Below are 13,066 nucleotides of genomic sequence, written 5' to 3'. Positions count from 1 at the left end.
AAAAGAAATCATAATCAGAAACAAGAATAGTATATTACACATAAACCTTTCAGAAATTAAATTCTTATCTCTCAGAACAGGGACCACAGTTTCCACTGTACTCCTTCTACAGTACATACTGCTGTCTTGAACCATTCTTATATTATCTTTTTAAAAACAAAAACAACAAGTGTGTTAGCATCTACAAATTATTTTAGACACACAATTGGTTCCTATACTAAATTGTTAATTACTGGTTGTTTTAATTTAATTTGTTCACTATACCTGCAAGTCATGTAGCTTTGCCTCTATGACTTTGCTGTCCCCAGACCGGTCAGATGATTCTTTTACTGCAGCCTTCACACCAGAAAACCATTCCTGGAATTCTTGCATAGAGTCTTATTTAATAAAAAAAGTATAGAAAAGAGAATATTTTTTTTAGATCCAGCATTATCCACAGTACTATACAGCTGTTTTAAACAAGTCTTTTATCCTTCAGGAACAGTGTGTAAAAGCTAACAGAATAGGTCTAATTGTCTTCAATAACCTTGGGAGAAGGACTAATTTCACAAGAAACAAGATGTTTCCACTGTATAAATCCACATTTGAACAGTCTTACTAGGTTGCCCTTGACAGTCAATTTCAGTTTATGATATGTCCCAATTTTATGCTAGATAAAATCTAAATCAGTATCTTAATAAATAAGATTAAAAGTTGCTTACTTTTCTCCACTGACTATCCAGGGAGCCCAAAAAATGCTTCAGGTGGGTACTTTTACATTATAAACACCTCCGTTTGTTTATATACCACTCTTTAATGCAAATAAACAAAATGTATTTATACAATAGAGGTGAATACTAATAGTGAGGAAAGGTGCATTTTCGTATTACATATTTAATATTAACCATATTACATGGTTAGAGTTGAATATGTAAAATGTTTTGTTTCACAGCAGTTATCCAATGAACATTTAGTTAACAGGACTTTTTGAGACGCTCCATATGAAAACAAAGTTGTAATTGCAAGTGAGGTCACTGGAAACTCTGGCAGGCTCCAGGATGACTCATGGCTGCGGGCTAACAGCTCACTCCTATTAACCAGCCTGAGGACTCACAGAGGAAATGTTTTTCCAAGGACTCTTGCATCCTGGCCTGTGTTCTGGAACAGAGCAGATTCACTGCTTCATACTTCTTTATTAACAAAGTGACAGTGCCACCAAGAGCTTCCAGCTCCACTGAATGGTATTTGCGACAGAGGCTGTTGAGGGTCTCCCGGGTTGAGTCGATGCTGCTTTGCCGAAGCTGAAGGTCCTTTTGTGTTTCCTGAAAATAAAGTTACAAGATAAATATGGTACTTAGAAAGAAACAAAAGAACTGTCTTTTTCTCAAGCATTCCTACTCCTCCCGTATGTTCTTTCCTCTTGTACTCTATAAGTCATTCCAGACGCAAAGAAAGGAAGAGGCACTGGATCATGTTTCCTGAATTTTCCAAGTGAGATGAAACTGAAGAGCCATCGTAGAAATGTGAAAAGTGCTGTTTCTCATGATTTATTACTCTATTAGAAATAGATTTCAAGGCATATTGAATAGAAAAAGATATCTTCAGCAAAGTCTGAAGGTACATGTGGGATGCAATATGACACCGGTATTTGGCAGGACTTCTGAATGAGAAACGTTTTCTGAAAGTTAAATGTGAATTGGTTAGTATATCAATATTAACTGTGCTCACAGTTAAATACCTCCATGTGGTTTGTCATGTTATGATGTGCATAACTGCATGTCAAGAGAGCACTTGGATATAGGAAAAAGAATTGCTATATATGATGACTGAGGAGGACTTCCGAAGTAGAAGTTTGTGTTAAAATTGAATTTAGACCAGTGTCTTTTATTGTGATGTGCTGTAAGTTTGTAACTTATCGGAAAGGAGTCAATGTACTTGCAAACATGCTGGAGTAATGACCAAGGAATTCAATGTAACTCTGTGTTCTTGCCACAACAAAGACCATATTATTCATTAAAATTTTCTAAAAGGTTTCTATGAAGTTAATAAATGAGAACTTTTGTTAATTGGTGCAAAATTCCTAAAAATTATCACTGTATTATTTGCTAATATTCAATCAGCTGTGCAGAGATATGCATTTTTTATCAAAGGAGAATTAAGTATAAAACTCAGGAAAAAAAAATCCCCAAAGATCAATGCATAAGGAAAAGTATATTAATTTTCTTCAACACTGACCTTTAGTTTATTTAGAGCTTCAGGATCCAGGTTACGTGCACAGCTTAACAGTGTTTCCTCCACCTGAGTTAGCCAGTCTGTCATCTGACCAATCAGCTTCTGTAACTGCATCTTTTGAGTGCTGAAATCTTTCAGCGTCTCTTTTGCTGTCTCTGATATTTCTTTGGCATGTTCCAACTTCTGCCTCAAATCTGATTCTATAAACTAAAACCAAAATGTTATGTATTAAGGCATTTAATAATAGAAATGTTTATTAGGGTAAATGCTTATTGGCAAAATGAGAGGTAGGAAAGTGGCACACAATGATAATTTTGCTCTCTTTACAGGTTTAACTGGAGATACATACCTACAAAATGACAACCATTCAGGATTCAGTCTAAGATACACAATAATCCAAAGAAGGGATACTAGCTTATAAAAAGCCAGGCTGCAAACTATTGCAGTTATTATCAATTCCTGATAAATTAAACAGTTGATATTTTCCCTTTACTAATTTGCCATATATATAGAACATGACCTACACTCAAATAGCTCGATAAAAAGAAGTATCAGTTGGGGAGTGAGCCTTAAGAGCACTGAGGCTTAAAGTATCTCAGCGTAAGGCAGGTGAAAATTGAAGACAGTATAAAAAATAAGCTAGAACCTTGCCCCATAACCTGTTCAAAGCCAGGAATATGCAAAATTATCGTAAATGTTGGCTCAGCACGTATCATTATAGAAGTAAATCGAATCAGTTGTAACATGGTACTACATATAAATTAGATTCATAGAATCCTTTGGGTTAGAAGGGAGCTCTGTGGATTTCTTAGTTCAAGTTCCCTGCCAAGGCAGGGTCACCTACAGCAGGTGACACAGAAACACATCCAGGTAGGTTTTTTCCTTCTCCAGAGAGGAAGTCTCAACAACCTCCCTGGGCAGCCCGTTCCAAAATGTGGGCAAGACTTGAGTGTTTTATTAACTTCCATTAAAACCTGAGATAGATATAGACATAGATGTAGATGTAGATATAGATATAGATATAGATATAGATATAGATATAGATATAGATATAGATATAGATGTAGATATAGATGTAGATATAGATATAGATATAGATATAGATATAGATATAGATATAGATATAGATATAGATATAGATATAGATAAAGATATAGATATAGATATCTCCTTGCCCATGGAAATTGCAGAAGTCAACTTATTTTTTAAAAATTTCTGACATTAGGTTAATAATCTCAAATACAAATTTCTGTTTGAAATCAAACTGCCAAAATAGTCATACTTTGGTTTTGTGACTGCCCTAGACATAGAAATAAGTATCTGGCCAAAAGTTCAACAGCTCACCGTTGTGTTCATTGTTTTATGTTTTTCTCGTAAGAGCTAGTTCAGGGCCCTTATTCTAATCCACTAGAGAATACTTTTTGGTTCACAAAGCAAATGAACATATTTTCCTGCCTTATAATCCTTTCAAGAAACAAACTGTGCATGCACTTATGTGGGATGTGGCTTAATGTTGTGCAGTGTAGAGAATATCTGTAGTCTCATACCTCAACAGCTACATTATAAACTATTTATTCTATTTTGATTTATTAAAAAATACTTCTACAACCCTAATGTTCACTTACTTTATGAAATACTGTTTATACAAAAAAAATATCAAGGCTACCTAGAGAAATATGAACAAAGAATAGCAACGCTACATACAAATAGTAATCCTGCATTTGTCACCTTGAAAGAAAATGGTGGTGTAGGAAAGACAAAAATTTCAGAAGGAATGCTTTTTTAGTTATTTGAGCACAATCTGTGGTTACCAATGTCTTTATTTTACCTGGAGATCTGCAGGAGGCTCTTGAGTGTTGGTCAGTTCTTTGAGTTCTGAAATTTTGGAACTAAGTTGCTCCAACTTCAGCTCTTTATTCTTGACTTCAGACTGTAAAAGAGATGTGGGTCAAAGTTTCATACCAAACTTCAAGAAGCTTTTAGACTTTTAGAAGGATGCTCCATTGATTTCAAAATTGAAAGAAAAGGTAAACACAGTTTAGCAACCAGCGAGAAAACACTGTTGTGCTAATTTTGGACTCTAAAAATCTCCCATCTCTTTTTCCTTATTAGACTCAGTTCAGAGAAAATTTCCCCTCCTTTAAAATAACCATACAAATTATTAGCATTTAAAATGTTATAAAAGCTTTTGTTTGTTAAAATTGGGAAAAGAAAGATTAAAATGTCATTGTTTATTTGATTGGAAGTACCTACTAGGGGTATTAGGTTCCACTTAAAGACCTGCAGAGTGTATTATTTGTTGTCTGTGATTTTTATTATAAACAAGTGAGGTATTGATAAAAAATTAGACACAGAAATAGATTTTAACATTAAGAGGGATTAAAAAATGCTGATATATATATACACTGACATAAATGTACCTTGTATTTATAGAGTCAAGTTATAAAAAAAATTACTAATTAAAAATTAGTATCAAAGTGAAAGAAAAAAACATAATTTGGAGTTCTGAAGTACCAGTATCCTATTGACCAAATTTTCTTTTTTAAAAATTTCAAACAGATCATTCCAATTAAAATATTGGACAGGGGACTGCAGGATTAAATTGCTGAACTTAACATCTGCTCTGAAAGCCCAGAAGAATAGTTAGGGGGTATTTTGTGCTAGGGAGGATATAATATTAGGTGTTCAGTCAGGAGAGTGGCCACTGATTTGGGCCATAGAAGGTAAACTGATTGTTGCTGTCCATGCTCATCTATTTCTGACTGCTGAAAGGGCAGGACCCTGCTGTCACTGAACTCCTCTTCCTCTTGCCTTTGCAAAACAAAGTGCAAAAGAAAAGGTATTATGCATTCTGTGACTGTAAATGCACACACAGTGATCACATATACTATTTTGCCCCTCCTGCATATCAAGTACACCGGTGGTTTAGGTAGTCTGCTTCTACTCCAAATCGGCTTTAACAGCAATGAATTTGGGTCGTCGGGTTGATCCATAAGGCATTTGATAAAACTTGACCTTGAGCAAAATACTGATTTATCAATGTTTATATTCTATCATAATACTTGAGTATGTTTACTCTGCATCTTATTAAGGACATAATTTATTCCAAATGAAGTAGAATGTAGTTCAATCTATGACTGACCTGATGTGTATTTTAAGCCAATAGAGACAGGATGCATCCTGAACATTGATGTTATCCAGAAAAAAATAAGTCATAATCTAACTAAAATTGTCAGAACCTGACATTAAAATTTGCCTTCCAGTCCAGAATATCTCTTTTATTGTTTGGAGAACCTAATTTCCTGGATGAGGTTGTAGAAACTACTCTTTTTTTTTTGCTAAACTTTAGCTGAAGTTGTCTAAAATTTCTACTGGTTTTTACAGGAACAGAATTCAGTCTAGAAGTGAACATAACTGCAAGAGCCAAAATAACTTTGGAGCTTAGATTTAGTAAGATGTGCCATTCTTTATCCTGTCAGAAGCTAACACCTTCAAATGAAAAGAACAGGAATGCTTTCAGCTAGCTATTGGCTTAGGGTGCCACAGCTTGAACAGAGGACACAGAGGTCTACAACAGCACAGCCTTCTCTCTGTGCTGGACATAACTTGACATTTTGATCCACAACATTTTTATCACTGATTTGTGGGTAAGAACCTGGAAATCTTTCAGGAGGACCTCCATTCTCTGACTGCTACTGAAGTTGTTGATGCCTTCATTCAGCTGAGAAATGCACTTATTACACCATCCATCTAATTCGTCTCCAGTTTTCAGGATATCATCCCATAGAGACACGCTTACACTCAGTCGGTCAATGTTGTCATCAAGTCTTTCAGATACCTTTTAAGAGAGAAGAATATATCAATACCATTCACAAATTAATTTTAGACTTCTCTATTTTGCAGATAGTTATAGGAAAAATGCATCAAAATAATTAATAAACCTGGGTAAAATAATTTTCTTGGATTTAGCTCTAAGTTCTGAATTCTAATTCCAATTTAGTATCCCAGATCATAAAATGAACACAAATCTTAAGTGTCTCTTTCCAAATATTTGCATAGTTTTTTTTACTGGGAAAGAGTTTTATGTTCAAATAAGCTTTATTTTTCTAAAAAACTACATTTTACTACATTTATCCTTCTTACTGTAATGTAGGAATCTGCTACTAAAGCAGTATAAAGATTAAAATGTAAAATATTAGGTAGAAATTCTTTACTGTGAGGGTAGTGAGACACTGGAACTGACTGTCCAGAGCCATTGCAGATGCATCCACAGAAATGCTGAAGGCCAGGTTGGATTGGGCTTTGAGCAACCTGGTCTAGTGAAAGATGCCCCTGGCCTGGGTGCAGGGGTTTGGAACCACATCTTTAAGGTCCCTTCCAACTCAAACCAATCCATGATTCTGTAACTAGCTTTTATGTTATGTTTCTCTCCTATAGTGATGTCTTTCTCAAACATATTCATATCTTAGCTTAATGTAATTTACTGCCAAACTTCTTAGTCCAATGTACTTCAATAAAGTATTGCTGGTATGCATCATGTGTGAATTCAACCCAAATTCATGCTTGGAACTGTGCAGTGAGCAAATTTACAGTAGTAGCATTCATTCACTGCTGTAAGACATCATCTAAAATCTATCAAATTGATGTCCCAACTTCGTGCATGCAGTGGATACCAAATCCATCTAAGACTTTAAGTTATACTTCCAAGTAAATTCTCTAAACAACTGTACTCTTAGATCCTAAGAAAATAGAACTATTGTAAGCTTAGCCAAACTTAAAACCTGTATTTGGCATATAAATACCAGATTCTTACATCTAGCCATTTGTCCACCATGGAGTTCATATCTGTTTTCAGCGCGGTGGAGTCGCAGTTATGCACTCTTTTCAGTTCTGCCAACAAATGTTTTCCTGTATTAGTGAAAGTATCCAGGTCTTTTTGTTTATCACTCAGATCATTCTTGGCAGCTTCATGCTGTGGACATAAATATTTGCTTTTTTTAATGAAGCCGTAAAGAAAGAAAGGAAAATCCAGTTCACCCATTCTTAGCCCTGTGTTGTGAATTTGTTAATTCTCATATCTAATATTTAACTACTCCACAAAATACAAAGCAACCTACATGATTTTCTCATTAGCATAATCATACAGGATGATTGTTCTTTTAAATAAAGTGCACAAGTGGCAGTAAATTTTTTTTAATTTCTTCCACTTGGTAACCAGGTATTTTCTGGACTTAAGGAAATTCTAGTTTTTTTCAATTTGCCTTTCCATTCTTCATCACTGAATAATTGCTTCAGGAGTTATAGCAATGTAAACAGAGGGTGTTGCAAATGAAATTTAGGATTAAAACCCCCATCACTACTAGACATTCTGGAAAATAAAAGCATGGATGTGTTCTGAAAGGAACTGGACAAAATCTTCAAGGCTACTAAGTTTGTAACCCTAGGCACAGGGAAATCTTTAAAACATTGTCATTGAAAAGGTAAGATCCTGAGAACGGATCAAGTAAGTATCTTACACTTTTTTCTACAGGAAGCACTAGAGAGCAGTGCTAACAATAATCTACTAATCTATATGCAGTATGGCCAAAACATTTATTGCACTCAAACTTCTTCAGGCCTAGATGCGGCCACTGCTGCAGCAGGGAATTCTCCTCAGCCCAAATCTCGAAGGAATAATATGGAAGTTACATTAAATTCGTTTTTGGACTGGTGAGCTCTGTTCTGGAGCTTTGTTCTTTTAAGATGTCTATTAGAAAGAGGCCATAAATACACACAGTTTAGAATAAGGTTTATACAGATCTGATTGAAAGATTTTGAACCAAGAGCTCAATAGGCTTCCAAATTAAATTGCCCTTCAAAGAAACAGAAAGTATTTAACTCAGAAGAGTTTATCCTGGCAGGCTGATGGACAGCTGAATTTAGTATTTTTGAAATACAATCCAGTGAAGTTAACACAGTGCAGGCATCCAAATACTTTATCTCTGCTCAATGGCTAGTATCAACATTATACACCATGGCAGAAGTCCTCTTAGGGAAAGAGATATAAAAATTACACACATTGGAAATGTGTGCAATTCACGTTCTTTTTGTGGCCTCTTACGTACTCCAAAACTTACCCACTATAGAAAAACATTGAAGTATGTTGACTAGAACTATCCTTTCATACTGTGATAGGAATATAGTCTCAATATATTTTATATAAAGAGCTTTCCATTATTTTCCACTTATGCTTTCCATACATTAGGAATCTGCATTTCCATTAACTACAGATTAATAGATCTCACCAAAATGCAAAAAAGGGCTATAGTCTTTCCTCATCATAATCAGTACAATTTAAACTCTGAACACTGGTTGACAAGATTTGACAGTAAATTCAAGGAGCTTTAAATACAGCTCAAGGGCATCTTTAAAACAAGAAAGTCCATTTCATGAAAAAAATCAGTGAAATTCCTTGAAGGAAAATGTATGTCATTACCTTTGCTAATGTTCGCCTGATATCTTCATGATCTGTCCAAATGGATTTGTTCACAGAAGCACTGTTAGCACTGTCTATGACTTTCATTACGGTTGACTTCAAGCTCTGATATTCCCTCATCAGATCAATCAGAACACAGGACTGCTCCTTTCTGTAATATGAAAAAATTATGTTAGTACCACTTGCTGTCATGTTTCTGAAGGATAAGAGAACATGACATAGCAATTCACCATGGGAAAACCAGGATGCAGTACTAAATATCCACTGGGAAGGGAAGGAAATATGAATATTTTGAGTTTACAAATCACTGTCGATCCATTACAAAACATCTTACTGAAGAGACATGAATGTGAATTGCTGTCTCTTATCTATCAGATAATAAAGCAACTGACTCCAGCAAAAGAAAGACTGAAACTGGAATTCAAGCTTCTCAGTTCCTCAGTTTAGCATCTTTTTGACTGAAAACCACATTATGATTGAGCTACTCACAGTTCATTTTTTAAAAAAAAAAACTTGTTTCTTTAACATGGAGTGTTTTTTGGGTAAAATGAAGCAGAAAAAATGACTAAAGCAAAGTATACTAAGGTCTGTCTATTTTGTCCTCCAATTGTCAGATGCATGCTTTTGGGACTAAAATGTTATATTCAATTTACCTCTCTTCTACTGGGAATAAACTAGCTTTCTGCTAAAAGCAAGCCTAATTTTTCTCACACCCTCTCTCTCAGAAAGCCTCTTTATGCTCAGGCAATGGACAGAGGAAAAAGACCTATTCAATCCATTCAGTATAAACACTGAAGAGAGAGAAGCAAAACTGATACTTCGGATATATGCAACATTTATTTGTAAAACAGAGTTTTTCAATGAAAGGCTTTTGGGAGGCATGACACTGTCAAAAAAAGACGAGCAACTGTTTTAGGAGCTGTCTCTCCTCTGAATGCTCCAAAGAGCTCTCCAAAATAAGCAGGTTCAGGAGGGTTTTAAATTGTGTCTACAGGAGCGAGAAATCACTGCCAGTTTTCTTTGAAGATGATCCTGAGGCAGTTAAGACAAAGAAAAGGGTATGATAAAACTTTTTCTAGTTTCTTTAGCTTCTTTTGTTATCAACTTTCATTGATAAATCTGATCATTGGATCATGTGTAATATACAAACACTGAAACTGATTACACACTAAAGATTATTATAAACCTGTTCCCTTGGGCAGACAGAAATACTTAAATTAAAAAATTATCTAGGACCTCTGAATATAAAACTGTCAGAAACACATAACCAATAGGAGTGAAAATCTGTGCCAGAAGGAGAATATGTGCCAGCTAGAATGACAGCAAAAATCCAGTGGAGAATTCTTATCTTTCAGAAAACAATAACATGCAATATAACATGTATGTAATAGCATGCATATCTGTCATACTGTACTGAGGACCTAACTGTGGCCTTAATAGTATAAGTACAACTGGTACAAATATTCTTGTTAACAATGTGTTTTCATCCTCTACTAAGTATTTAACCTACAAGCCCTATTTTTCACTGTAACTAGTATAGCAAGAAGATACATGGACTAATTATGGTCTCTTTCCCCATCTTCTCCTTTCTTAGTTTAAGCTAAAGATCTACTTACTTTTCTTGTATAGCTTTCTTGGTATCCTTCCAAAGAGATTCTAAGCGATTTATCTCTTTGTCACTCTCAGGTGCAAGTGTGATATCTTTTTGGGCTATTAGTTTTGCTTTGTCCATGAGCCACTGGAGTTCATACTGGTGAGAATTCAATTCTTCATCTAACTGGTTAAAGATCCTCAATCTGCAAGTTAAAAGAGTGGTTTCAAATTTACTCACCTTTGCTTTTTTTTTTGGGAGGGAAGAAAGAAAGAATGAAACAGTTGTTCTTAGTGTTACTGTGCATAAAACTCCCTTTTTCTAATATTTCCTACAACACACGGAATTTTTTTTTTCTGCTAGAGTTGGGCTCAGAATGTGATTTTTCTGATATATATACTGCTATAAAATCATATAGATATATATATGTACCACCCCCCTCAAACAGTCACCTGGAAATATATATTTAGATTAATACTTTATTACAGTAAGTGTTTTTAATTTCATCATTCCATGTACAATCTTCAGTTCTGCAATGTAGGGATAGTTACGCTATATGGGATTTCTAATAGCTGTTTGGATCTTTGATTCATTTGGAAAAAAATTTTTTTTTGAGACATAGACTTTCATGACTGTTCTTTCAACATAAAAGATTAGCAGGACTTGCTTAGTGTTTTGTGCATCCAAATAGTTCACTTATTTACAAAATTTTATTAAGCAGATACATACACGTGGCAAGAAATAAAGTACTCAGGCAGAGAAAACACACATGCCTCCAATGAATCATGAAAGATCTAGAGATTGCAATCAAGTGTGAAAGTCTCAATGTTTTTACCTTTGCTGGAGGGCTTGTAGTGTTGTCTCCTTCAGGCCCTCCTTGTCAGCCTTTTCCTCAGTATCTTCAATGCTCTTCAGTATCTGTTCTTTACGCTCCATGAAAGATCTTTGCAAGGCTCCAAGAGCTTCTGCCTCACTTTGTTTGGTTCCCAGCAAGTTTTGAACTGCCTCCAATTCCACACCCAGGTTATCCACCACAGCCCTGCAGGAGGTCCTCTGCCCAGAAATGCTGTGCTTCAGATGATACTGAGCCTTAGTAAGGGAACCATCCAAACTGACAGCATCAGATTCCAACTTGTTAAGATCCTTAATAACACCATTGAGTTCCTTCTCCAGTAATTCAGATTTAGCTTTATCCATATTTCCTGTTTTCTCCACTGTCTGCCTCAGCTGGTGGAGCACTCCTGAGGCAGCACTATGGAGCTCCAGGAATGCTTGCAGCTGATCCAGGGCATCCTGTCTTTGGCTAGTTATTTGACTTGCCTCCTGGAAGATCTGAAAGCAATCTTCAGTCTTTCCCTGCAATGTCTGCTGGTCCTCTGGGCTGCTGAAAGAACCCAGCTTCTCTACGTGCTCCTTCAGAGTTTGTAAGTCCCATTTCTTACTTTCAACTTCCATTGAGTGGTTCTATGGGAAAGAAAGAAAATAGGTCTGAGCTTCTTTTTCAAACCAAGAGCTCAGGAAGCTTTTTAGTACTAAACTTACAAGTGAAACAAGCTCTACTGAGGGGTTTTCAGTAGGAATAGTCCAGTGTCACAATTTTGCTTTAAAATTGTCAAATAACAGAAGTCTGTATGTGACTGCAACACTATATTGGTTTTCAAACAAATATATTACTTGCTAGTTCTGGACGAGTACTTAGCCAAATGCACTGTACAATTTCTCCGTCTTTAATATTTACATCCAAAAGTTTACCTTATTGTGAGATGCAGCTAGATGTTGATCAGCTGTGTTTATCTCTGAAGTGGCTTGTAGTTCAGCAAGAAATTGCTTAATCCAGTCTGAAAACCTGAGCAGGAGCTCATCAAACTGCCCATGCTCAGCAACAAGTGATTGAAGGAAGTTGATCCTATAGAATGTCAGATGTAAATATGAAAGCACTTGATGCAATTTAGTCACTTCCCATAATCAAACCCACAGCTGACTGGTCAGCATTAAAATCAATGCCAGATGCAAGGAAAGTAGGAAAGAGTACTTTAGTTTGCCATATTGATTTTTTAATTCTGGGGAATAACACAACATTTGAAAACATCTTTGGATCTTTCCCGTTTCCATTCTTTTATTTATACCAACTGTTAGAGGTGCCCCCCCCCAAAATTTAAGTTATTTAAATTTTCTTTATGGGTGTAATCCCAGAAAAGACAATGTTATTGATGGAAGCTAAACTTTGATTTTCAGTCATTGCAATTCTTGCCTATCATCTGATACACTGAATTAAGGTAAGAGTCTCATGAATTTAGGCTGGGGGTGAGGAATTTCATGTTCAACTTCCACTGAAGTAAGCAAAGGTAAAGTCTGATCAGAGGAACACAATTCAAAGGAAGAATGTGTCCAGAGGAGTACTCAGCAGAACTAAGTACCTAAGCACCAAGTCTAAACCTTGCCCTTAGAAAAGACCTTGTCATTTACTTTCCCATTTCCCTTAGAAATTTCTCTACCTAATTTTCAACATGTAGAAGATCATTATATTGTAAAACAATCCTATTAACAAAGAACCTAGAAGATTACAGAATTGATCAGGATCTATTATTTAACGTACATTACAAATATTAAAATATGTGTGTTCATTATGGAAAGAATTAAAATCTAAATATATGCTAACATACAGTTTGAAGTAAAAGAGACAGTTTTACTGAGCTTAACCTGAGCGAGCAGCCTAACAACTGAGCATTTATAGTATTCATGGCAAATTAGAATTTCAAAGTGAGTTTAAAAATACAGTGGTGTGACTT

At 35.4% G+C, this 13,066-nt stretch overlaps 1 protein-coding gene across 1 annotated transcript in view; it reads right to left on the bottom strand.

Annotated features, from left to right (window-relative positions):
* The window catches only part of SYNE1 (spectrin repeat containing nuclear envelope protein 1), a 288,306-nt gene that overhangs the window by 159,710 nt on the left and 115,530 nt on the right, over nucleotides 1-13,066 (bottom strand). The window contains exons 37-46 of the mRNA XM_066179079.1: nucleotides 12,030-12,183; nucleotides 11,113-11,741; nucleotides 10,303-10,482; nucleotides 8,687-8,837; nucleotides 7,025-7,183; nucleotides 5,867-6,049; nucleotides 4,040-4,141; nucleotides 2,215-2,418; nucleotides 1,094-1,301; nucleotides 265-377 (exon numbers count right to left, since the gene is read on the bottom strand). Of these exons, the coding sequence (XP_066035176.1) occupies nucleotides 265-377; nucleotides 1,094-1,301; nucleotides 2,215-2,418; nucleotides 4,040-4,141; nucleotides 5,867-6,049; nucleotides 7,025-7,183; nucleotides 8,687-8,837; nucleotides 10,303-10,482; nucleotides 11,113-11,741; nucleotides 12,030-12,183 (2,083 nt within the window). The remainder of the gene's footprint in view (nucleotides 1-264; nucleotides 378-1,093; nucleotides 1,302-2,214; nucleotides 2,419-4,039; nucleotides 4,142-5,866; nucleotides 6,050-7,024; nucleotides 7,184-8,686; nucleotides 8,838-10,302; nucleotides 10,483-11,112; nucleotides 11,742-12,029; nucleotides 12,184-13,066) is intronic.

This window comes from Chamaea fasciata, unplaced genomic scaffold (genome assembly GCF_029207755.1).
Source record: "Chamaea fasciata isolate MVZ Bird 193981 ecotype frontalis unplaced genomic scaffold, bChaFas1.0.hap1 SCAF_3, whole genome shotgun sequence".
NCBI lineage: Eukaryota > Metazoa > Chordata > Aves > Passeriformes > Sylviidae > Chamaea > Chamaea fasciata.
Note: the sequence above shows the minus strand (reverse complement) of the source record. Positions and strands in the feature narration are given on the sequence as shown.